The sequence below is a fragment of the Pezoporus wallicus genome, unplaced genomic scaffold (assembly GCF_028554395.1).
Source record: "Pezoporus wallicus isolate ANWC-B61680 ecotype Strahan unplaced genomic scaffold, APGP_CSIRO_Pwel_v1 contig_3812, whole genome shotgun sequence".
Taxonomy (NCBI): Eukaryota; Metazoa; Chordata; class Aves; order Psittaciformes; family Psittacidae; genus Pezoporus; species Pezoporus wallicus.
Window position 1 is genome coordinate 907872 of NW_026639618.1, and position 26841 is coordinate 934712.

Consider the following 26841-nt stretch of genomic DNA (forward strand, 5'->3'; position numbering starts at 1 on the left):
GTGAATTGAATACACTGAATGTATTTTAAAAAGGATTTTTAAAGCACGGCATTGCAATTTGAATCCGAGCCTGTCTCTCTAAGGGCTGAACAACATACACTGAATTCAGCTGAATTAACTTTAAATCAGCAGAAAATGGTAAATTCAGCTTAATCTCACTACATTATGAGAAATGGACAAAGCATAAAGAGGCTTGTATTCTCGCAAGGTGTGTATTTTGACTACATTTGTATCATCTCCCAGAGGTGGAAATCTGATTCTCTTGCCAGATCAAGAGGTTTACTATTTCAAATCCCTTTCAGCACAGCGGGAAAGCAGATGATGTTAATGGATGTTACCTGTCTAAGTGTAGTAACAGATGTTTCTGTAGGAAATGGAGTGGAAACACTCTCAAGCAGGATCGTTGACTGGTTTTTGCTTTATGCCCGTATTAAAGCCAATGAAAGAGGGTTATGCGACACATTTTCTTAGATGATCTGCTTAATAAACTCTTTTCTATAAGTATTTGGTCTTAGTTTTGATGATGGCACAAGCAGCTGGACAAATTCTCTTCTCATTTTTATAGATTTCTTCACTGTAGGTTTGCTCACATTTAATGGAAATTTGATCTCTTAACTTAAATCCTAGCAGGGAAATTCTGGTATCATGATACTGAATTAGTTTTAATACACTGGACCTTTCTCCAGCTCTGTTAATCTCCGTTCCATTGACAATAGTGTAAAATACTCTGCATTTATGTTGTCATTGCGTGGCCACAGTTTGTAAAACCTGTAGCGAGACTTCTCCTTTCGGTTACAAGTAGCTTTGATACCATGTGGGGGATTTTAATTTGTGCCTTACCGAAACTGCTAGACTGCAAATTCTGTAGACTGCAAATTCTGTGGTTTTAGTGTTTCATCAAGCAAAACACCACAGTCATGCTGAGTGATTGACTTGCTTGGCTGATTTTTCCCTTCTGAAGGCCATATACCCACAGTGATTACATCTAGGTTTTGCTATCATCCCCTTTTTTTATTCTTGGGACAGTATCACTTCAGCAGCTGTTACATGGCTCTGTGTTATTAACTTGGACTTGTAGTGGTGCTATCTACAACCTCAGAAGTGTTCGTCTTCACTGATTACCTCCTTTCCAGCTGGGAGCTGCATTCCTGCAGGTTGGACCTCCTCTAGTTCTGCATTGGCAGCTCTTTTCAAACTAACCAAGCATCATTTTTGTATGAAAAGTTTTGTATGCCATGCTGCCTGCAATACTCTTGCAGATGTTTTGGTGTGCTCACTTCAGCACAGAGGAGTCAAACAGCCCCTTCGTACTGAGTAAGCTGATAAGAGCAGTTGATCTCATTATGTTCAACTTGTGGGCTTGAGTGACTCCAGAGGTTGATTTCTACATGCAGTCTTAAAACATCTTAAATATGGTGGAGGGCTTGCCTAGCTTCTCATCTCTGGGCCATCTTTTACCCTGGAAGAAACTAGACCAGATGAAGGTGAATTTATGGGAACTTTAGAAAACTTAGCTTTAGGTAGCAGTAACATTATCATATTGCTTGAAAATAGCCTCAAGCGGTTTCTGGGTGATGTTTTCTGTTTATCTTTGGTAGTTGTCTTTGCGTACTTACTTAGGAGAGAACAAATGCATAAAGAGGAGACTCTGTTCTTTTCCCCTGCAAAGGGAAATTCCTTGATCGTCATTCTTCAAACAGCAGATTTGGGTATGTTGTTCCTTTTGCTTTCATATTGTAAACCTACATATCCTGTCCTCATTCCTGTAGTACGAAAGAGCTTTTCTCGGGAGTGCTGGCTTCTCTTCAGTGGTCTTTTGTCTTCCCTCCTAGGAAACAGTTTGAATGTGTCAGAAGAGTCCTAGTTCCTCAGCACTGAGTCTGGCCAAGAACCTAACCACATTGGTCTGTAGTATTTCTCTCATTAAAAGCCTGCTTCTTCCCCTCAGAAAAGTCAATTGTGAATGTAACAAAAGATTAATTGTGGATACTTGGGATTTGGCAGAAGTGCGAATAAATGAAGTGCTTTTTTGGAAGCTGTCTTGCAGATCAAAATATAAATGCAAAGGATTTCAATGTGTATCAGTGGATTATTTAATTTGATTGCCACTTCCCTTCCTCTTCATTTTGTGGGGAGGGGTGCTCCGGAGATTGGAATTTTAATTACTTGACCACAGTTTCTTATTAGTGTGCACCAAAAGGGTATGGATCATTAATTAGTACTGAATAGAAGGGTCTCTGAGGTTGAGCTATAGCATCAAATGGAGGAGTTTAGGCAATGCTTGCCTGAAATTATAGTCTATCAGTAAATTGAGTTATAATAATGAAACCATTAGATTTTTTTTCTCAATCCCTGCATGTTAGTTTCTGTGTTTGCAGAGTACATTCTGGTGGGCTTAAGGAATTGTAGCATTTTGATAAGATATATATTTAATGTTTGTATATATATTAGACATGTATCTGTTCTGAAGGCATATATATGCATGCATGCCTATAGAATAGTTATACGTAATTCAGAGTTGCTATACAATGGCATGCCTTATTTAATTTTATTAGCTGTTCTGGGGGTTTAACCCATTAGGTAGTTTCATTGGCAATATATAAAAACAGTGTTCTGCATAGCAGCTTCCTTTTTCAGGTGGTACCTGGATTTGTGCTACTGCATCCAAAGGGAAATCTAGCTCTTGCTAGATTGTGTAATGGTCTGAAAACAGAATATTATCCACATTATTACTTTAACATCCAATAATCGGTATCATGTTTTTTCTGTTTTTAAAATTCGATGATGAAAGTGATCTGTATAACTTCATTTATACTTTAACTTTTCTGCAAGATTCTGGGATTGTGCAGTGTGGAGTAGGAATACGCCTATAACATGTATTGGTATCAACTTGGTTTTTCTATGTGGGTTAAGAACTGGTTATGGACAGGCTGCAAAATGCAGACACGTATGGGGTCGCCATAAATTGCTGTGTGTGTAGTAGGGTTACTGGTGCATCGGTATCAGCCAGAGTATTTGCATTCTGCAGTATTTGCATCCAGAGTTTAGAGGTAAACAGGAAATAATGGCTGATAAAACTTATGAATCATCTGGACACCATGTGCCTTATTGTAGCTAAATTTATAGACTGGACTTTGGTTATGGACATGTAATTATGGATATTGATGGAGCAAATGGAAAACAGTGGCTCTGAAAATTTAAATAATACAAAAAATTGTATAAATGGATCAGTTCTGCCACTCCCATATTCCATTTATGTATCCATCTGATGACTTTTAAAATATGAAACACATTTGGATATGCAAGAGCCAGAAAGTCTGGGCTGTAAGACCCAGCAGAATTCAGGAATGAATATACAGAGCTGTACTTTTATTTAGACAGAAGCAGGAAGTAATTAGAAACTACTAAAATCAATGTGTTTTTTGACAGAAAACCTATATTCACTTTATTTTGTAATTATTTTATAGAATTTTGTAGGAGGATGGTGTTCAGCAGTTTACCAGTACATTAATGGGTCATACAAGTCTCTGGGGCTGAGAAAACATCTCCTGTTGAGAGTTTGTAGAAACTGGATGTCTGGGAGTTCAGTAGTTGGCAGGAGTTTTCATAGTTCATTTTTCCTCAAGGTGATTTTCTTGGCTTTTGCTGTGTTTGAGACTCAGTTTGTGGAAAGAGGGTTGTGTTTCTGCTCTCCTCTCCTGCTCCTGCTTCCTCTTTCACAGGAGTTCCTGTGAAACGGTACAGCTGCCTGACACAAATTCACTGGTGCCTCACATGGAAACTTGGCTTCTTGGCACATGGAAGGAACGGTTCTTTTCTTCTGTCCCTGTCTCTGGGGAATTAAATTCACATTTTGTGTTCCTGCTTAGGTTTAGAGCCAAGTTTTTCACTTCAACTTCCTTCCTCCCCCTGCCCCTCTCTCCTTTCCTTAATTAAAAAGATGCTCAGGTCGAGTGCATATAGCTGCAGCTGAAAAAGGATGAAAATAGCACAAATGAAATAGCTACACTATTGAAACCTGGACCTTTATTTAGCCTCACATCTGCTGCCATGTCACTGTAATGGAGTTCAAAAGCTGACTGGATTACTTTTTTTCAACAGATTAATCCATAATCGCTAAATTTAAAGGGAACAAATTTTTGTTTGGAGTCAAACATGGGTTTTTACCGCTTCAGCTGTTCCTTCCATCTAAGTTATCGACAAAGTCATATTCATTCAGTGTAAACAGGAATAGATTTGTTACATCTGTATGTGTTCAGTCTCCCCGTTTCCCAGTACATCCAAACTGAGATGCTGACATCCAAACTGAGATGCTGGCTGCTAAAGCCAATACCCGTGTGACATTGGCTAAAGGGGCTTATTTTCAGCATCTTTGAAAGTCAGCTAATTTATGGAGTACTCAAGGATGAGCACTGGTTTTGAGAGTTAGGTGACAGAGGTTTTTAGATAATGGGCTCCAGGTAGGTGTCTAAAAAAAGATAAAAAAATCAATCTCAACCACTTTTGTCTTAAATAGTTTCTGGAAGCATGGAAGAATCCTATGCTGGCTCTTCCCTTAGCAGGAGAAGTTAATTGCAAAAATTGCTCAGAATAGTATGGGGCAAAGAAATCAAACCAGCATAGTTGGGAGGACAGCATTTCTGATAAATCACAAATGGCTCTCCTCACAGAGGAATATCCTGTAAAATACCTAAAGTCCTTATAATGGAAGTTAATAGATTTTTTTTTTTTTTTTTTTTTTACAAAAGAAGAAATGGCAAGAATTGAACTGAAGAGTTTTAGAGAAAAGATGGCAATGTCTGCTCACAGAGCCTGGACTCTAGTTTTGCACAGATACTGCTCTTGGTAAAGCTATTATGAAGTGCCTTTAAAATACTGCTGCTGAAAATACCTTATCTGTGGCTTTGACAGAAGCACAGTGTTCTTCTCCACTCCTCTGAATACTTCCCTTGCTTTCACTTTGAACTTAAAAACATCAGTCTGCTTTCCCTAATTTAACCTCCTTCACCACAGTGCCCTTTTATAATTTACCCATCTTTTTGTTACTCCGTCATTCCCAGTTTCTTCAGGCAAGCTCACATGATGATCTGAATGGTTTCCTTGAAATCTTCTCTCACGGCATTTTCATAACTCCTTAAGCTCATGGTGCTCCTGCCCTTTTCAATTCACGTTGTCACTGTTTAAGTCATGGGTACCATCGAGGGGCAACAGCCAGTTAAGCAGCCACAGGGATGTACATTGGAGAGCTAAACTCTGTCAGGTTCGTGAAGGCTGGCAGATTTGCCAAACACATGAAAAGCAAAAGCAGAATTGATCTTGAAGTGCTGAAATAATACTGAAAAAAAAGGGAAAATGCTGTAATATTTGCTTGCATAAAGAGAGGAATATAAAGTATGAGTGTGAAAGAGGTATTTTTGAATACATTAAAAATCATTTGGGAATCCTACATTCACTTTCCCTATACACACTGGAAAAAAACATTGGAAGAGGCTGAGAAGAGATCTAATCTGACACCTCCACTCTCACAAAGGGCTCAGACTCAATTTATTTTCCCCAAGAGAAGGCTAAGAGGTGAACTGGTTCTTGTTTATTCCATATATAGATAAAAGTAGATCAGCTAAAACTGCTTCTCAGCAAGCAGAATAGCTGTTGAGATCAGTGGCATGACAATGACAAGCGTGAACCAGAAGTGAGATGTGAATTTGCAGCACTGGGAGTATCACTGGAACATTTTAGATAGCGGAATAATAGATTCACTGCCACTTGTTTGAATGTCTTTCTTAAAAACTTCCCAGTACCTCAGCTATGAGGTCATGGCTTCTGTGCACAGGAATGGATGCATGAGGACTTAACAGCCTGTGAAGTAGTGATTGGATGGCTCTCCTGGCCTTATACTAGCTATACGTCTTATATTACCTATTCTTGTTCTTTTCCCTTGTTTTACTCCTTGCACCATACTGAGATTGTCAGCAGTCAGATCTCCCTCTTCTCTATTTGCACAGCTTCCAATGCTCTGATGCTGGACAAGTCGAAATAATAAATGGCACTGAGGGTTGATACCAGTTCAAAGAACTCACTTGTGATGCAACTACTGAATATCCATTTATTTATTGCTTTCCTTTCTGTTTTCCTTTTCCACAGTGAAATACATGAGAGAAGCGACCCCCTATGTGAAGAAAGGCTCCCCTGTTTCAGAAATTGGATGGGAGACACCTCCTCCTGAGTCTCCCCGCCTGGGTTGTGCCTCTGCTGACCCACTGTCGCAGCTTTCGCTCTCCATCCACAGAGACAAGAAGACGATACCGCTCAAGATGTGCTATGTGACGCGCAACATGGCAGTGTCAGACCCTGAAAACAGGTAAGCAGGGGATTTGCCTGGGGCTGGGATTTGGCCTTTTCAGCATTGGGGTGGGTAAACAGGAGCTGGCAATGGGCTCTGGACACACACAGCAACCCAGTGAGGGTGGGTGGTGGTGTCTGAGCCACATGGTGCTGGGTTCAGCTTTTGCATTGTATTAGAGAAACCTTTCAGTGCAGTAATCCAACATTTCTATTAGAAATAGAATCTCAGGGGTTCGTTTCCATCCTGATAAAGTGTCTGCTTTTGAAGTAAGAGACGCTGTACGCAGTAATTGGTTCCATCCTTGGGGCTGGCTTAATCTAATTGCGCTAAATTACATTTTCTTTCCTTTTTCAATGATTATTATTTTAAGAATGGCCTGTTTTGTCCATTCAGTTCTGGGCATGTAAGTCAAGAATAGGAGAAAAGTTCCACTTACAAGACAGTAATGGGGAATTTCTGTGAATTCTTGGTTTGGATTTTTTTATAATGCTAAAAATAGGATGAGCTCTTACCAGCTCTTATTTATAACATATGTGGAACAGCTGCACCACACCAGCAGACTCTCTGATCCCTGCTCTCCCAGCTGCTGATATAAAGGGACCAGTCAAGTCAATAACACAGACTTGATTCTTCCATCCAAATAATGGCTTTTTTGTTTTCCTACAGTGTGTTGGCTTGCTCAGAAGCTGGGTGTAATGCCTTTGATTCTCAGCACTTACAGAAGGATAAAGGGAAAAAGGAGAGAGCAAAATGGGGTTTGGGGTTCCCCTGTAATCTCCTGCACGTAATTCAGAAACTATATCAGTATCTGTGTCATTTTCTTTCTTTTTTTTTTTATATTTGTCTGACTTTAAGTTCTCCCCACCCTGCCCCCTTGCTTTATTGTTTAGTATTGCTTTACTTTGCTTCTGCCTTTCATCTGACCAAGTGGTTACCACCAGAGTCAGTGATAACCGGCCACAATCATAAGTGCAATTTTAAAAGAGCAATTACCCAAGCAGTCTTTCTCAAGTTTAAATCAAAGTGGTTATTGATAGAGGTCACTCTTTTTTTCATATATACATGAAATATATATATATATGTGTTTATATATATATGTATGTATAGCTTGAGATGTTGAGGTTTGCCAGCTGTACCACTAGCGTGAGAATTTGGAGTTCTCTCTGCCTTAGAGCATATTATAAAAATACCCATGCAGGTCGCATTGTTTGAATCAGCACTGTGTAACGATGCTTTACACACGTTGGCTTCATTCTTTTAGCATTTTTCCCCGCTTTTTTTGAACTATATTGTAATTCTCAGCTTCTGTCACTGTCCTGGTCCTCAGCTTTGTTTGAAGGCCAAGAGGACTGATTCAGGACACACTCATTTCTCATGGTACATCTGCAACAGAGCTGACTTTTTCAAGGCGCGCTACAAATATGTGTGTTCTTAGGTGTAACTAGGAAGTAACATGTGAGAGAGTCATACTGCTTGTTGTCATGGTTTTAATTTTTGTTGCTGTCACGTCCTGTGGAAAGAGTGACTCCTGATTTTCACTGCAGTCCAAAACCGTGCAGAGTACAGTCTAAGGCAGATTTTTCCATCTGAACACACAGTACCTCCCCTTTGTGCTAGCTGCAGTGTAATAGCAGCATCCCATCGATTTGCATCTTTACCTATTTCAGGTTTTCTTAACAATTCTGAGTACTGGATCTGATACTTCTTAGTGGAAATGCTATAACAATGCAGCCACCCATTTGCACTGGAATGTCTCAGTGGTGCGTTGACCGTGGCTGGATGTTGGGTGTCTGCAGAGCTGCTCCTCTGACATTCTCACTCCTCTCTCTGGCTGCAGTTGTTCCTTTGCAGCAACTTTTCCCCTTCTAAAATACATTATCCCAGAGATTTTACCACTATTGCTGCTGAGCTCAGCCTTGGCCAGTGGTGGGTCCGTCTTTGAGCTGTGTGGAATTGGTTCTGTCAGACATGGGGAGCGCTTCTAGCAGCCTGTCAAAGAAAACACCCCTGTACCCCCTCGCTGCCAAAACCTTGCCATGGAAACCCAATATATTATCCCAAGATAGTAATCTGATTCCACAAAAATAGTTTGATCTTCATTCACAGCAGAGCCCAAACCATGTCCTTACATGCTTATGGCACTTCTGTTTTATAACCCAGTGACCTGACGCACATAGATCTTAGAACTGATGGTGTCACTTTGCTGGATGGCTTTGAAGAGCCCTGCTGACAGGCTGCCAAAGCCTGTGCTGTCCATAAAAGGACTCCTCAGGACTATAGCTGAGCTAGTTTTCCTCTAAGTCCAAGCGTGGGCATAGAAAACATGAGTTTTCCATCACAGATATTACTCCAGTGCAGGCTGGAGATCATGTCATAGCAGGGTTGTGGGACCAGGCTGAACTGGTTTGGTGTTCAGCATGAGAAGATATCTGTGCTAAAGGACCCAGAAGGAAATACCTACTTTTTGGCACTGAATCGTCTCCACTTGTTAGAAAGATGGAGTGAAATGTAGGTTTAATGGTCTTGAAGGAAGCTATGTATATGGTTTTCCCACTAGAGCTGGTAGCCCTGCACAGGATTTCTGCTTCTCCTTGAAGAGTGGCCCCAGTTAAGAGATTCTGTGTCTACTCTGTGGTGGTTTGGGAGCAAAGTTTAGTGCTTCTAGAGCCAGCATTTCACCTAACCTGTCTGTGGGTTCACTCTGAAGGAGGTAGGGGATTGTCTTGCCTGTTACCTGATTAAAAAAGCTGTAAGAGACCGAGAGGAAAATCTTTAATACAAACCAATGCCAAAATGAATGTATAAGATTTTTCTTTTTTAATAGTACAAACATGGTAACAGCAGAAAGGATGCAGAGCATCTTAGTGGCATCTATGTCATTCTCCTCTAGACACAGGTGCCATTGTTACATTTCAGGCTGGAAGAAACTAGGTTAAAATAATTGCTACTTAAATCTGTCCTTTTACTCTGTTTCTTGATTTTTTTTTTTACCTGAAATTTTACTGATAAGTGTCTTTGGTGGCAGCATTAAAGTTTAATGTCAGGCTGAAAAGGAGGAGCATCCCCTTCCAATGAAAGGGCATGTGAGAGTGGTCTCAGCTAATAATATCAATAAGCAGTAAATCTTACTGCAGGATAAAAAGCTTTTCATCAACTTGTAATGTTGATATTAAGGAATAGAAAAAAAAATAGGTCTCTGAGGTGAAATTTGTTCTGTTGGTGCTTTTAAAGTCTTGGGACATAATACAAAGGTACTTACAGACACAGCACAGGAGACATGACATTCTCTGGAGGAATGAGGCCATGCTGCATGGACTAAAAATGTTTCCTCATCTGCTTTTGAAATCACCCTAAAATCCTCCTTGCATTTCATTCAGCCAAAGCCAGGAAGTGTGGGCCTGATCCTGCCAGCACTTAGTGTGTTTCAAAGCTAGGAAAAAAGAGCCAAGACAGATTCCCAGCAATATGTTGCTGGCTGCCAGCTGCATGCAGTGGCAGTGCTGCAGCAAGCACGGTGCAGCTTGTAGACTTCACACCAGGACACATGGAGGAATAGATAAGGAACTTCCTTTATCTGTTGTCTAATTCATGGCTGGACTGAGAATTACGACTGGAAGGTAGAGTTGCGCAGATACGTGTTAAAGGTGACAGAAGGACTGGCTGGTATCAATTCAGACTGGGCTCTACGCACTGAGCTGCATCTGGGAATTACCCAAGCTTCCCAAGACAACAGGGAGGTGTAAGACAGACTGAGACGTGTTTGCTCCAAAGGCAGCTACAGACTTAAGCTGCTTCATTACTTTCATTAATTTTAATTTTCTTTTTTCATTGATTCATGGAAGGAAGTATTTGCAAGATTTACTGCAAAGCTGTTGCTCTCCAAAACTGAACCTATCCACGCATTTGCATTAACACGTTTTTTTCTTTCATTATTTAATAACATGTCAGTAATGTGCAGTAACAGGGTCAGTGAAATACAACATTTTGAATTGTAATTGACGTGTAAGCATTTATGCAAGCATAATACAGCCTTGTGCAATTCTGAAATGGCATTTCAAAGTATTAAATACAAAACCAAATTATGGTGAATTTGGATGTATTGATTATTGTTGCAGTAAGGCATGAAAAGAAAGTTGAGGCTTCTTTGAAATGAGAACTGAGTTTCAGCCAGGTTTCATATGACACAGTAAAAACTAGTCCTTGTGCCAAAACACTTGATCCGTGAATGCTGATAACAAACATAAGAAGTTAGCAGAACAGCATGAAGATGAAATAAAGAGACAAACTTCTTTAAGTAGAAGAATCTGTGACACTAGCATAGGACTATATAGACTATAGAGCACTGCCCAATGATTGACTTTATGAATGCATTTCTGATGCTTCCCATTTGCAGCTGTGAGGCTAATTGATTATTTAAGGTGATGTCTGGAGTGCTAGTGGAAAACTATAAAAGATGCATGTAGGTTGGGATGTGCCAGCACTCCCAGGTTCACTGCTGATCCAAAGCACAACCATTTTTCTTCAAAAGGACTACAAGACTTAACATATTCAAACTGGACATTAGGAAGCATTTTTGTACCAAAAGTGGTGGTCAGACACTGGAACAGGCTTCCTAGAGAGGTGGCCGATGCCCCAAACCTGAGTGTTTAAGAAGCGTTTGGACAATGATCTTAATAACATGCTTTCACTTTTGGTCAGCCCTAAAGTGGTCAGGTAGTTGGACTAGATGATCATTGTAGGTCCCTTCCAACTGAACTATTCTAGTCTAGTCTGTTCTGTTTGAAGGAGGAGTGATAGCCATTTAGCTCTTGCACCTCTTCAAGCTCGTGCTGGTACAATTTAAGAGTGACCAAGGAGGTGGGGAAGCAAGTATTAGGCAATGGAGAAGAGTCTGGACGTCTCGTTGATGAACATGTGGGCTGACTCATGCCTCCACCCTGACTGTTTCCTGCTGGGTAAACAGGACCATACTTCGATATTGCCAGGCACAAGCAGCCACTGGTATACAAAGAAAAGGCTGGATTCTGCTTGAACAGAGTGTGGTTTAGGTGAGCATTTTCACACCCAGGTTTTTTTCCCCACTGATGAGGGAGCAGATCCTCCCTAGTCCTGTACCTGTTGTGGGGCTGACAGAGAGCAGGGTGCTGCCAGAGTGACCATCGTACCCAAAATGAGTTATGGCTGCTCTTGTAGACTTTAGGTCCCATTTGTCTTGTTCTTTTGCCTCTTTCCTCTTTAAGAGGCAGTTTGATAACACTGGGCTCAGCCAGTGGCACTGGCTCCTGGTAGAAGCACACAGATGGAGTGGAGGGCTGGGCAAAGGCTGAGTCCGGGACCCAAGACTATGGTGATGGACTGTTTCCGTCACAGCATGCGGGAGCTGTGTCAACCCTGGGTGGACACCAGCAGTTCTGTGGGGCTTCCTGGGGATGTAGAAATCTTTTGTTCCTAATGGACGGTGAAGATTTAGCAGGACAGGCCTCTGGTTTAGGAAACAGGTCTTTTTTTTTTGTTACCGTGTGTTGTAGGTGGGCAAAAGAAAGCCACAGGACTTATGTATGCATGGGGGATAGAGTCAAAGGTAAAGATACTATAATGGGTGCATTACTGGTATAAAAAATATCTCCTTCCGCAGCTCCTCAAGGAATTTGTCCCTTGTTCCATGTGCTGTTACTGAGCGGTTCTCTGGCTGTAAATAAAATCCCTGTGAAATGGAGAGGCTGTACTTAATTTGCAGTGTTGTTGTGAGCTACAGCTGGAGATGCTTGGATGAAAGGCATATAGTACTTAATTATTGTTATTGGTACAGACATGTTTTACTATTCAAATATCAGTAAGTCCTTTGAAATAGTCACTGAGCTGGCTAGAGTCAAAGTCCTGATTTATATCCTGAATTTTTGTTACTTTTTTTTCCCCTGGTGGGCTGTGTTTATTATCTGTTTAGATTACTGTTAAATTAGGGAAGAAATCAACAATCCAACATTAAAGCAACTTGAAAGGATGTAATTGAAATCCAAAAAAGAACAGAAATTACTATAATCAGGGTGAAACTCTGGTTGACTCTCCTCTTACCCTTAAATCACCCTGTTGTGCTATCGCAGTGTGAATGGGCTGTTATAGAAGGATAATCTACCACTGTGAAGGCCTTTATATCCTTGCCTACAAAGGGTTGTGAATTTAAGATCAAGGTGAATGTGGGTTTTAACCTTAGCTCCCAACTATCTTACTGTTATGGATCCGAATCCTCCTTTTGTGTAAAGTTGGATGTTTCTTGTCATGTTCTTGTTTGTTTCTAGTACTGTAACTGCTTATCTGCCCCCAGATCTGCTCTTTACTGGAAGGGATGAATAAGTAGGTGGCACTTGAGATTTATCTACTGTTCTCTCCTTTCAAGCTGACAGAAGTTAGGTGGTTTAGCTAAAATGGCATTTGCAGCATCCCCTTCAATACCCTGAGGATAGAAGAAGGAAGAAGTTGGGATGTGGGGGAAAGGAGTGTGATAGATGAATGGCTGGGCATTGGGGAAGGCCCAATTTATATGCCCTCTCTAAGAATTGCATGGTTATGGGATCCTACTTCGTAGCCAGGATCAGTGCTTTCAGACATAGGGTTATGTGTGAGACCTGGAAGATTCCGTTTCTTCTCTTATAACAGAAGGCAATCATTAACTGCTAGAATTAATTGGCTCAGGCTGAGTTGATTTTCCTCTGTCATCTACATCATCTGCTTTCTGTGCAGCTCTGCAATTGCTGGTACATTTTGGAAGCTGTAGTCATCTGTCTTGATAAGGGGTAGTTTTCCAACCCTGGAGGAACTGGAGCTCTGAAGCCTGAAGGAGAAAGGATGATCTTTTTTTTTTATTTTGGGGTTTATTTTTCATTATTGGGAATAGTTATTTTCTATCATGTGTGAAACTCCTCACCAGCCAAACAAGTCATCAGGTTTGCTTGGGGTTATATGAACTTACAGCTCAGCCTTACTTCCTTCTCAGGCTTCTGGAAGGCCAGAGATCAGACACCTCTAAGGACTATCTCTTCGGTAGAATTGAGCATTTTGGTCTCTCAAGTCAAATCACTAGCTGAGCTTCTGGAAGAAAACCCCACCCCAAACAACCCAAAGGCCATTTTCTCCAGAGCACCCTCAAGGGTATTCATTTACATAAATACATCAGCAAACCAGGTTGAACTTTGGATGTTCATTCACTTTTATTTACTTCAGGCTTAAATTTCGTACTGTCAAATCATGTTAAAATAGCTTTCTAATGTCCTACTGACCTGCTGTAGTCCCTGAGCAGCCTTTGAGATGTGAATTGCTGGGGGAATGTGCCAGGATTTGGGGACACAGTGGAAACCCCTGAGTTTTCAGCAGGGTGTTTGAGATACGAGTGTAGAACTGGACAGTTACAGCATGTCGTCACTGACCTTCAGTCTGTGCAGGTCCTGGTGAATCTGGGATTAGTCACATCTCATTTTCTTCTAAAACAAGTTGCATCTTTTCCCCTGACATAATGACATGGGACTTTCTCCCCTCCCCATCCTTGTGGGCCAGACAGGCGAGCTTCTGGTGTCCTTCACATCTCTAGCACAAATCGAATAGGAATGGGCAGAGCTCCTGCACACATTACTCGAAAAAAGTGTCTGTGCATGCAAACAGATATGTGAGCGTAAATAAAACTCTGTGCATGTGTCTGTGAACAGGATCGAATGTGGCCTGACAGGAATCAAATGTGTGACGGTGAGTGGGTGGCCAGGAAGGATGTGTGTGGTGGGGAGGTGGCAGTAGCGAAGCTGGCAGAATGCTTTCAGATGGAGTTTTGATTAAAACACCTTTTACCCAAGTCATTCTTTTCTGTGAAGATATTTAAATTATGAGTTTATGGAGGAAAAGAAGAGATGTTGGTGGGGTTTTGTGTTGTATTTTGGGTTTTTCTTCACACACTGCTTCAGTTACTTTTGAAATCAGAGAATTTCGATTGTTCCAAACAGCTCCAACTGTAGAGGATTGAGCTGAGGAAGAGAAATAGAAGCAAAGGAACTGGAAATTAATCAGGGGAGAGGGAACAAGAAGAAGAAACTGCCTTGAGAAATGCATGGAGGGAATAGAGAAGAACAAATTAAGAAAAAGTGATGGGCAAAGAAGCCAACTGACAACGTGAAGTGATGTACTTGGTGGAAGTGAAAACTGCAGCAGATTTAACTAGTGAAGGTTTTTGAAAAAATGGAGAAAAATCAAAGCATTGAAGAGATGGGAAAAGAGAAATGCTTCAAGAAATATATGGCAGATTGAAGGGAAAGGAAGAGCAGTTGTGAGTGCTGCAGGGCAGGACAGAGGAGGGCAAACAGTTAATCATGTTTTATGTGTGTCTGCCTGTAAAGGTATGTATGTGCTGACATCCAAGCTGCCACTAAATAATGTTGGAGAGCAGTTTTAACACCCTTGAGATTTGCCAAACAAAGCAAGCTGATATGCAGGGGTTTCAGTTTACTGCCATGCTCCTTGTCCCCACAGTCTAACAGTGTTATGGCATGGAGCCAGTGACAGCCTCAAGACCCTTTTTCCTGCCTGGCTGTTGTCCTGTGCTCAGTGCTGGGCTTTCCCTTGCTTATCAGCAGGTCTGCAAATTGGATTTCAGTCTTACAGCTCTGATGGCCTGACCTGCCATTAATCAACGAGCAAGGTTTTCAGCTGGTGTACTTGAAGCTGCACGCTGTGTAATCACTTGTGTAGTAGCACATTGAAAACCACAGCCACAGCATGCTCCTTGGGGTGGTTTGCCATCATAGATGCCCCGCTCAGTGTTGGTAGGTACTGAGGATGGGCTTTAGTGCTTATTTTGTATGAACAGACATTGCTCTTTTAGTACCTTGTGGTCACATCTAGCTTTCATATATGTTGCTGCTGATGGGAATTCTGATTTTCCTGTAGTAGGAATTGGGGAGAGTTACACTGAAGTTGTTACTTCTTCTCATCACTTGCATACAACTTTTACTTCAGTCTCTCAGTCTATTCAATGGGAAGATGAGTTTGCTGCCAGTAGTGAAAGTGCCAGCAGGTGACCCATGCCCACCATCCCTGAAAAGCTGGCAGTGTCTCCAGGAGGTTGGCTCCCAGCTAGTGAGTGCTATATCCCCAGCACTCAGAGACCAGGAACTGATCCACAGGAAATTTGGGGTTTTGACATTGTGGCTGTTGAACAGGCTTCTGTTTTGCTTCACTTGGCAGCTGAGCAGTGATCCCTGGGATTTCTTGATTGTGGAATCCAAAAAGTAGGTGTATAAAATAATGAGACACTGAGACACAGACTACTAAATGAGATGGAGCTGCTGTTTGTCTCTTCCAGCAAGATTTTCTACCATTACAATTCATCCCCCAGACAGAGCTCATCTATCAGCAGCCCTGCTCATTTGTCCCATTTCCCAATTAGTTTTCATCCATGCTTGTGAATCATGCCCCCTTCTTTCCCCTGAGTCTTACTACGGCACTCCCTACCAGCAACAGCAACTGTGGTGTTCCTTCTCAGAGGACATCTAATTCTTCTCCAAGCCCATGAGATCTTGGTTACGCAGCAGCATGAGATTCTTCACTCTCGCCTCAATCTGAAGGGGTCATTTACCACTGTTACCAGGTACAGTTAGGTGCTCTTTGCTTAGCCCAGATGCAGCTCCAGCTGCCAAAACAATATTCTTGTATTGCCAAAACAATAGGTCTTTTCCCTAGCATTAATATACTTCCCCACATGCTGTGAGAGTTGCGTCGTGGGTTTGTGGTCAATGTATTGACCCCAGCAGTCGCTACGTCTTCTGGTCTGAAAGTTTCTGGCAGCACCTTTTAAAGGTTAAATCAATTCCTACCATGCCTCTGTTTTCGTTTTTTTTTTCCCCAAGTAGCTGACCGTACTGCCCCTTGAAACAGCACTTTTGCCACTGTTAGGCGCTGAATCCACTGTGAAGAAGGCTGGACTGTGTATTCCTGCGCTACCAATACTCAGGACTATTGCAACCAGAACAGGAAAGAAAAATTCAAGCAAGAAAAAGATAAGAGGGCTTTGGGGCAATGAGGGGAAAGAGTTCTGCTGCTAAACACCACAGACATTTAAAAACTATGAAATTACTTTTGTAGTTATTCTGGGCAAAGGAGGCAGAGTGTGATGTGCTCTGCAAATTGCTCAGCATTGGCACACAGCAGTGTGAGCAAGTCCGTTACAGAATCAGATCCTTTCCTTACTTGCATGCAGTGCAACTCCACTGGTATCCCTTTTATTAAAGCCCAGCTGGTGTCAAATAGAAATGAATGCAACTGTGGCAGCTGATTAGTGATAAATACACCCTCTGTTTGTACGTGTCTAGTCCAGCTCCCAGGAAACGAGTATGTAGTGTTTTTACCACTGTAAGTTAAGACAGCAGGTACCCTTGTGATGGCGAGGGGGCTCAGAGCCTTTCATATAGAAAAAATCCACTTGATTACCACTTGGTAAAATTGGTTTCACCTCCATTTAGGTGTATCAAATGAAGATGCTTCTTCAGTGTATGCTGTGGCATTCATTGCAAGTCTAGCAGACTCTCTGGAATACTTTCCTTGCAGACTAAACCCTAGGTTTCCATTGTTTAATTTTAATGCATTTTATTCCTGGTGCATCTCCTGATGCTGCATGTAGAATTGAAAAAGGATCTAAACAGGTTTTTTACTTATAACAAAACCTGCAACAATTCAAATACAATCTCTGTGTTCCTTGAAGTCCCCCCCTTATCCTGGAAAGGCTCTTGTGTTTCTACACTCAGAAATCAACAAAATTGCTTACTGTGGTTTCATGTGCAAAGAATGATAGAGGAGATGGAGTAAGCAGTTTGGCCCTTGATCCCTTTCTAAGTTTGCAGCCTGTGGCAGAGTGTTTTGTTTCTGGCTATGCTGGTGTAAAATCAAAGTAGCGCGATGAACTTGAATAACTCTGGCTCCAGCTTATCATTAACTTCAAGGGATTTACTCCACACTTTAATCAGTCACTGAATGCATAATCTGACCCAGGAGGAGGTATGAAGTGTAAATCAGTGCCTGATTTGGTCCTGAGCCAATGCTGGTGGGAGAAGTGCTTTCAAGAGATTTGATAAAAGGTATTTCTTAGATAATGAACACTCCTACAGAAAGAGTCCTTATCAAATGTGGAATGAGTATGCTCTATCAAACATTTGCTTTCAACTTCTTCTGATCCTCTGTAAAGTAAAAATTCTGGATAATGAAGCAAGGGGAGCTAGTTTTGGCCTCGTACATGCAAGGTTATGGCATTGGGAGGTGCTGGGTTTTGTGTCACCCCGTGTTCTGCGGGTGGAGAAGGGGATGCTGGAAACACTGCGTCTCAGTGGGACTCTTTGAGAAGGAGAGGGAAAATTACTCTTTTATTATAAGGTTTGCCAAATGATCTCTGAGAAAATGTGATATCATTCATATGCATTGCCAAGCTGGAGAGATGCCGTGCATCTTGGCAGCCATCTAGAGCTAACATATAATTCCTTTGGGTTGGTATGGGCTTTATCAGAAACAGCTCCATATGCAGTATTTACATAACTGTGGTGGAGTGTGAGAATAAACACAGCTGTGGCATTGCCCTAAATATTTCAATTCAGCGGGGAATTAAGGGAACTTTATCACTGAACTGCAGCTAAACAGAAGTCAGTAAGCAGTGGTCAGTTTAGCCAAGGAGCAAATCAAAGCTACAATGTCTGGACTGCTGGAAACATTTAAGTGCTTTAGTGTTGGAGTTTATTAAGGTCATTGGTATTGTTTTTGCTTTTCAAAAAATATGCAAATGCCATCAGTCAGCTGTTACACATAAAGCATCATCCAAATGGATTGGTGAATCAAAGCACTGTAGGCTGGAAAGAAGAAAAGGGGAGGGTTTATAGGTACAAAACACTTTCAGCATCTGATTGCAGTCAGAGCCCATGGGTTTCCAGGAAGATTTTAAGTTTGGTTTAGTATCTTCATCACAATTGACTGAGGAGACAGGAGTCCTGGATCTTTAGTGGAAATCTGCAAGCCTGGTTTCTTCAGCATAGTTTAGTGCCCATATCTTACAGCAGTAGCCAGCAGCAGAGTTCAGGCAGTTGAGGATTTAGACTTTCATCCTTAAGGTATGAATTAGAAAGGTGCCCTACCTAGCAGCTTCCACATCAGTGATGTTCACAGACATATTCCTTGGGCTGGACCAGTGCCATGGGTAAAGGAAACAATTTCAGGGCTGTCAAAGCAGCATTTATTCCCATTTTGAGCTCACTTTTGAGAAGTGTAATACATATTTTCCAATCTTCCTGTCACTCAGCTCAAGGAACGAGGTACGCTTTCTGCAGTTGATAGTGCATCCCCATCAAACTTTGATGACTAACAAGCAGTCTCCAAAATAGCCCCATTAGAAGTCACTAAGGGATGATATTTTAAGAGTATTTTTGCAAGCATGGCTCCATATGTGTGTATGCTTATATATGCTAGACTACATACATAGATATCACAGTAGAATGTGTATGTATTAGAATGTGCATAGTTTAGAACCCCTAAAACAGAATTGTTAAGAGCTGTCTAGATGTTCATTATTTTAAGGGACAGAATACCGAATACTTCAATAGCCACAATCAAGGGTAATACGCTTTGATGAAAGCTGAATACTTGTTTGTAAATTAATCCACTTGCCTTAAGTAAGAATTTAAGCATTTTCAAAATTGGAGGGAAGCGAGTTGCATTTGGAAACTCTTTCAGCTTTAGATAATGTATTTTTAAACCAAAGCGTGCTACAACTGTAACTTAAAAAGATACACAAGTTTTCTGCTGTTCCTTTTCAGTTGAAAAAGCGGCATATTCTTATGAGTCTTTATAGTCCTTGTTCAGCGATTTGTTTACTGCACCATACACAATGATTATGAAGGTGGGACTTCCCTTATAGAAACCACAGGCTCGGTAAAGAGCGTTGTTTCACACAATCCATACAGTGCATTAACATTTCTCAAAATCAGCGCAGTACTGCTGTGCTATCCAAATAATTTTTGTTGTCAAAAGAAGTATTAAAATGGGAGGTAGAGTGCAGGAAATTTTGAGTGCTGCTCCTGATTTTTACCCTGCTTTGGCTGGGTAATGTACCTTTTCACCTTTTTGCTGGCGAAATGGGAAAGCTGTCACTGACCTTACTTGTAGCATCTTCAGCCAAGAAGTGTCCTGTAAGCAGTTAGCAATATTTACTGATTACCACAATGTACTTTGAAAATCCAGGTCTGTATAGTTTGTTGATAGTTGTCTACAAGAGTAAGTTCGAACTCGGGTTCTTATGGTAGTGGAAGAGCAGTGGTTCTGATGGAAAGACAGACCTGGGTGTGGTAGCTGTACATGAGCGTAATGATCACTGGACGCAAATGGCCAAATCATAACCATCAGGGACAGCTTTTTCTCTCAGTTCAGAAAAGAAGTGTGTGATTGGGAACATGCCTATCTATGAACACAGTTTTCTCATTCACCAGCCCGGTGTCATCTGTTAAGGAATTTTTCTTTTGGTACCTGAAGTTGAATCCTCAGTACATCCTGGAACATCTAAATAGCTTTTATTTTCAGACAGTGCTGAGCTGCAGCAGTTCTACTGAGGAAACATGCATTATTGTGTTGGCTCAGTGCTTTCTGAAAAATCAACCCACTTTTTCAGCTATCCAGAAGTGATTTAGAACCCTGAGCAGTTCAGCTGCTGAGTTTGGAAAATCATGACCTTTTCTATCTTTAGAGCAGTGTCTACGTGGAGACCTCCCCTTCCCAGAATGGACAAACATGAGAGCAGCAGTCCTCCCTCTCCGAGCCCCAGAGAGCTGCACAGATTGAGTTGCGCTGTGTTCTGGGTTCTGCTCTGGTTTAACCAATTAGTTAAAACATTTTAATTGTTAGTTGAGCTCCAAATTGCAGTATTTTGTAATTGCATAACAAATATTTGCATTACAGTACTGGTTCAAACCTCAACCTGAATAAATTCCACTGAACTAATTACTTTTCTGCTACAGAAAGGCGTCATTGTGTGTCCCAGAGACTGGTCATCAATACGCAGGACAGAACTACGTGTTTAGGCTCAGATCCCAGGTCAGATTTGTGTGGCTAATGTTCAGGGGCAGTCACTGTATGTGTGTAATGAGAAAACACAAGTGTGATACAGGCTTGAGTGATGGGCAGTGAGCAGGGCTTGGTTTATAAATTGCTATATAAAGATAAACCAGAGTATTTCTTTGTGGGTTATTTAATAAATATTCAAGTTAAAGTGGCCCACAAGCTATAAAGAGCACACAAAGCCCCACTAATAACTTATAACTTCACTGAGAACAGAGCTGAAATAGCTGCTGCTGCCTCTCAAAGCATTTTTGTTGTTATTAGCAGAGGTGTTGGCACAAGTCCCATAACCATGATGGACAGGATTCATTTTCCTGAAAACTGTGTTCAATTGTCCTTTTCAAACCACAATGGTGGGGTTGAAGCCCACAGGATGGTCTAGTAAGCATGATTTTGGGGAAAAAAATATCTCTCCATAGGAGTTTGGAAAACTGTAAAAGATGCCTGCTAACAGCAATCATACATTTGCAGTTAGCACTTTCTTGCTGCCATTCTTAGCAGGATCTAAATGGAGCACTGAGGATGTTTGTAAATCCTGGAGGTGGCCAATTGTGGTGGTCTTCTGTTTGATGCATCCTGGTGTCACTGAAACCACAGTGCAATCCTAAGAAAACTCCTCCATTTGGGATGAGGGTGGTTTTCATTTAGCTCTACATATGTAAAATAAGCACATTGAGAAACTCTAGCTAAAGAAGGCAGCAGCTTATCCCTGGCTTCTCCACAGTCATCTCCCATGCAGTTCTGGGCGATTGCCATGTTGGTGAATGTGAAGGGGTGAATGCTCCTCTTGTCTTTATTTGAAACTCCTATGGACATGTTATATGTGCGGTTGCATCAGCAAATCCCCTTCTGAAGGATTTTACCGTAATGCCAGTGCAGACCTGGCTTCAGTTAGAATGGTCCTCTATTCAGGTGTGGTAAAGGTAAGTTTTTAGTGCTAGGTCTTGGTATCAGTATCTTTCTTTTTAACTCACTGCTAACATTGAGCAAGGTAATAAATTTAGCTGCCTTAAAGTCTCTAAGTGAACGTAATGTTTTTCCCCCCATTTTCTAGACTTATTGAAGTTCATTCACCTGATGCCAAGCACACCGTGGTGCTCAGGAGTAAGGATTCAGCTACAGCCCAGGCCTGGTTCAATGCCATCCACTCCAGTGTCAATGAGCTCATCCCCAGGGTGATTGCAGAGGTCAGAGACCAGCTGGGTAAAACAGGGATTGCTGGAAGTCGAGAGATTAGGCATCTAGGCTGGCTTGCAGAAAAGGTAATGAAAACATTCTTATTTTAATTTCTAAGCTCGCTCTTTCCCTCTTTCTCTTTGTTCCTGAATTCAGCCTTGTCTGGAAATGGAGGGTAAATGAGGTTCTGGGGTTTGCTTTCCAAGAGAACCTTTCTTTTCTTAAGGTGCCAATTTTTGTGTTTCTTTTAAAAAAAATTAGAAAATATCCCAGAGTCTTTGCTTCTATATGCAAGTTAGCAAAGGCTTTCCTGCGGGATCAAACCTCTCATGATCATTCAAGTTCAGTAATGGGACATAAGTCACAAGAACTGACAACAGCCTTGAGTTCCTCTGCTATGTCTCCTGTTCATGTACATGAGTTGCCCCCTTCCTACTATCAGCCTGGGAAGTAACCAGTTACTTGGTCCATGGTCCAGACCTCTGTTGTGCCTGGCCACAGGAGCTGGGCATTGTTGAGCATGAGGTGGTGGCCCACTGCACCTGGGAGCTTGTTCTTTAATTGTAACCCTGCATTGAGCTGAGCTTTGTAGAAGACCGAGCTTGCAATTGCAGCTCTTAACCTGTGTCTTGCACAGTTTGAGTCTCAAAGTATTTTATGTCACAGAGCAAACCTGGTGTTCAGTTCAAGAGTAGTTTGGGATCTACTGACCTGATGAAAGCTGATCCTTGAGGGCACAGGGATGGTGATAGTGTGAGATGATCTGGTGTTAAATCGGTAGTCTCAGTGCCTTGTTTTAGGCACTGTACCAACTGGTAAGTGTGGATTTGCTATGGTAACAACATCAAGACTGTGCCTAGAAATATCTCACATCCACATAGTGCCTGAGTGGCCATTCATAGCATCTTTGCCTCTCCAGCTGCCATCTCAACCTCTGCATCCAGCACAGGTGTGGAAAGCTGTGATTGCCCTGAAAAAAGTACAGTACATGTTAGCTTTCTCTTGGATTTTGTAGAGGAAAATATGGGAGCCACAGATACAGGTGGTGTATTTCTTTCTACTGTCCTTTTAGAAGACACACTATTAAGTTTTAGCAAAATATGGGTCAGTCCACACCATTTGTAGTGAGGCAAAGATTGCAAAACCTTTTAGGCAGTTTCTTTATGTTTTCATGTCCCTCCCTCCAAGTTTGCAGAGTGGGGAGGACAGCACAGCTCTGTGGTTTGGTGCCATAGAAAATGTAAAAACTGGGGGGAATAATTGGGGATTTAAACACCAAAGCATTGGTAAGTAAATATTAACAGTTAAACTGTGTAGCCATGGGGTCTTTAATCTTGCTTTCCCTTTTGTATCTGTTTCCATAAACTCATGAAAAGCTGAATATAAGAGGCTTTTTCCATTCAAAATCCTCTCCTTTGAAAGAGAGTAACTGCTCTGTAGATCATACAGAGCTCATATGTAAAATATTCACAGGTCATTTTAAGCAGACACATGGCACACTTCTGCTTTATGTATTTCATCTCCTTGCAGTTAATCCACAACATCCTGTTCACACATTTCTTTCTCCTTTTTTTGCCTTATGAACTGAGATCTTATTTCATGTTACTCATTATGGATTGGTTCAAGGTCCTGCTGAATTTAGTGGTGAAACTTGTGTTGCCTTTAATAGAGCCAGGCTGCAGCTCTATGCATGTTCCAGTATATTTACAGTGGCTGTCATCAAGAATTAGCCTTGAGAGATTTGCAGTGACATTGTTTCCCAAAAGCCAGCATGTTTTTTTTCACTAAACAAACCCTTCAGAGCTGTGCAATAGTAATGAGTGAGATCAAAAGTTCCTAAGTTCCTGTCATGTTGGAGGCCTGTTGAGGAGAAGATCACTACATATGTTAAAAAGCGATGCAAAATCGCTTTTCCTTTGTTACTCGACTGGTTTATAGAGCCTGTGTTAAATATAAACTGCAGTTTGGGAGAAGAAGGTATATATCTTATATATATGCAAAGTGTATATTTTTAGAGATGTATATTAGAGATGTTGTTCACAGTGAGGACAAGGTAGTTCCTAGATGTTTCTTGTGCAAAACCTGGGTTTGCCATTGGGGAGAAGCTAAATTTTTGCAGTGATTTTTTGGAAGCACACCAGGAATACTTGTGTGCTTCCATATATACCCAGTGGGGGGTTGACCCTGGTTGGACACTGGGTGCGCACCAGAGCAGCTTCGTCACTTCCCCTCTGCAGCTGGACAGAGGAGAGAAAATATCACAAAAGGCTGATGGGTCGAGATAAGAGCAGGGGGAGATCACTCACCAGCTACTGACATGGGCAAAACAGAATAAACTTGGGGAAATCAATTTAATTTATTACCAACCAGAATAGGGTAATGAGAAATAAGACCAAAGCAGGGTTTGGGTTTATTGTGTTTTTATTTGGTTTTACTGCTGTCTTCCTCCTGGACTCAACTTCACTCCCAGTTTTCTCTACCTCCTCACCCCCAGCAGTGCATGGGGAAAGGAAATGGGGGTTGTAGTCAGTTCATCACACGTTGTCTCTGCCTCTCGTTCCTCCTCAGGAGAGGACTCCTCACACTCTTCCCCTGCTCCAGCATTGGGTCCCTCCCACAGCAGACACTCCTCCATGGACTTACCCAACTTGAGTCCTTCCCACAGGCTGCAGTTCTTCATGAACTGCTCCAGCATGGGTCCCTTTCCTGGTGTGCAACCTTCAGGATCAGACTGCTCCAGTGTGGGCTTCACATGGGGTCACAGCCTCCTTTGGGATTCCCTGCTCCACTGTGGGGTCCTCCCCAGGCTGCAGGTGGATATCTGCTCCACCATGGACCTTCACAGGCTGCAGGGCACAGCCTGCTTCACCGTGGGCTGCACCAAGGGCTGCAGGGGAATCTTTGCTCTGGCACCTGGAGCACCTCCTCCCTTTCTTCTTCACTAACCTTGGTGTCTGCAGAGCTGTTCCTCTGACACTGTAAATTCTCTTTCACTTAGAGTGAAAGTTTTAAGATGGCTTTTATGGCATTGCATTACAGTACTTACATAGCACATCCTTACAGTGAGTTCTCAGCAAAACGGAGCGATGCTAAGGGAGATGAATTCCTCGGCTTGTTTAGGGAATGCAAAATGTAATCCCATAGAAATTTCACTGTAATTTGCTGTGATTACTCTCTGCTTTCATTAAGCTATTTCCTGGTTTGGCATTTTTTATATGTCTCTGCTCTAAACTTAGCTTTAAACTTCAACCTTTATGGTAATACAAAAATAGATTCATTAGCAAAGCCTCCCTCAGGTGTGTAACATTAAGATAAATAGTAGGTTATCTAAGGTACTAAGCAATTGCATGCTAACAGGCTTCTTACCCCTTCACCAAACTTCTCTGTGAAGGCAGCTCTAAATTTGTCATCTTCAGCATGACACATCCATTTCACAGATCCACCATCAGGTTCCTGGCTGTGCCATGGGGTGGGGAAGGAGGATCCACTTGCAGGTAAAGCAAAGAGCTCTGCATCACTTTAAGAAAGCAAATGCTTACTGTGGCGTTGTAGGTAAGGAGAAAAACAGCCAGAAGCAATCATTAGAGGTGCCATATTCCCTCTTTTATTAAAGCACCAGCTTTGTCCTGACCTTGACTTTATGGGAAGGGTTTCTGAAGCTGGTCAAAGATTAGGGAAACGTATTAGTCACCAGCATCCTAAAACTTTTCTGTAACAAAGAGAAATGTAAAGTACTGTTTAGCAAGTGTGTGCTCTCCTCATCCCCTTTTCTTTCTTCTATTTGTCTTTTCACTTCAGCAAGACCTGTGGGATTAACAAGCATGCTGGGCTGGAGGGAACAGCTACATGAGGGTTTTAATCTTTTCAGGTCTTTTCATTTTTTTAATGCTCCCTAAAAAGATACTTTTAGTAACCAAATACAAAAACCAGAAGTTAGTAACGTCATCCTGACTGAGGAGCTTTTCCATGTATATGTTCATTGTCACTCTTCTTTCCAGGAATGCTTCCAGTCCTTGTAGAAATGACTTTTCCACCTCTATGTTCCCCACTTTTTAATAGTTCTGCACATCCCATGGCTTACAGAGGAGCTGAAACAGGCATCACTGCTTTCCTCCTCACGTTTATCCACCTACCACTGAGTTCCTTTGTGAGGAGCACATTTTGCTCTTGCACTGGAGAGCTGAAACACCAAGGAAATGGCAGTTCATTTCATCACTTGTAATGTCTGCTCAAGTAGACCGACATATTGTTGGCAAAAGTTTTATCTGCGTTTTTGCCTCTTTAATGCAAACACAGAAAGGTGTTCTGGCAAAAGCGGTTTTGCAAAGGTGGCTTTTGCCAGTTCAGCAGTCAGCCACATAGGCAAAAGCATGACTGGTTTCAGGGGAAGGTGAAGCTGTAGCCGGGTGCCAGGCTTGTAGCTGGGTCAGTTAAAAGAAACAATAAAAAACTCTGAGCTGTGTGTCTCTCCCTGTCCTTACTGTGCCAGTGACACTTCAGATGTAGGCTTGGAGGAGACACAAAGCACTTTGGCAGCCAGAGACTGTTCTCCTTTCTGGATGTCAAATATCTTACAGGCAGTAAATACAGGCTTCTTAAAATGATCTCAAAGCTCCTTTGAGAAACTTAAAAATAGGAGTTGCTGTAAGTTGTCTTTTGTAATGTTAATATCTGAAGCTACAGAAAAGTCTTTTCTCACCAGATCTCAACCCCAGCACTTGTTTCCTGTTCACGTTGCTATGCCTGTGCAGGCCAAACATGTCACTGGTCCCACAAATCTGCTCTGGGGATCAGAGTGGAGAAAACACGTGATACAGGATGGGAAGTAACCAAAGCGGCACAGTGGATCGGGGTTGTTCTTATGCTTCTGACACTATCTCTCAAATGAAAAGTGTGCTAATATATTGCAGGCGGTTCAGTCTCCTCAAACCTTAGACACCCATATCATGGTGTTAGAGCTGAAGTCTGAGCATGTCACAGCAGAGTGATCTTTGATATCGAGGTGTTATTGCAGTATTATATTTATCTTCCTGCTCTTGCTCTAATTCAGAGGAGTTAGTGGTAACAGCAAGATTGTGAGCCGTGCAGGCTGTCCAAACAAGATGTAGGCAAATAACATGGCAATGTATTTGAGGTGTTTTGTTTTTTTTTTACCCAGTATGAAATGAAAACATTTCTGTTTTACCATTTCCTTTGGAAGT

At 41.7% G+C, this 26841-nt stretch overlaps 1 protein-coding gene across 1 annotated transcript in view; it reads left to right on the forward strand.

Annotated features, from left to right (window-relative positions):
• Nucleotides 1–26841, forward strand: part of SNTB1 (syntrophin beta 1) — a 114476-nt gene that overhangs the window by 52306 nt on the left and 35329 nt on the right. The window contains exons 2-3 of the mRNA XM_057415270.1: nucleotides 6142–6358; nucleotides 21519–21726. Of these exons, the coding sequence (XP_057271253.1) occupies nucleotides 6142–6358; nucleotides 21519–21726 (425 nt within the window). The remainder of the gene's footprint in view (nucleotides 1–6141; nucleotides 6359–21518; nucleotides 21727–26841) is intronic.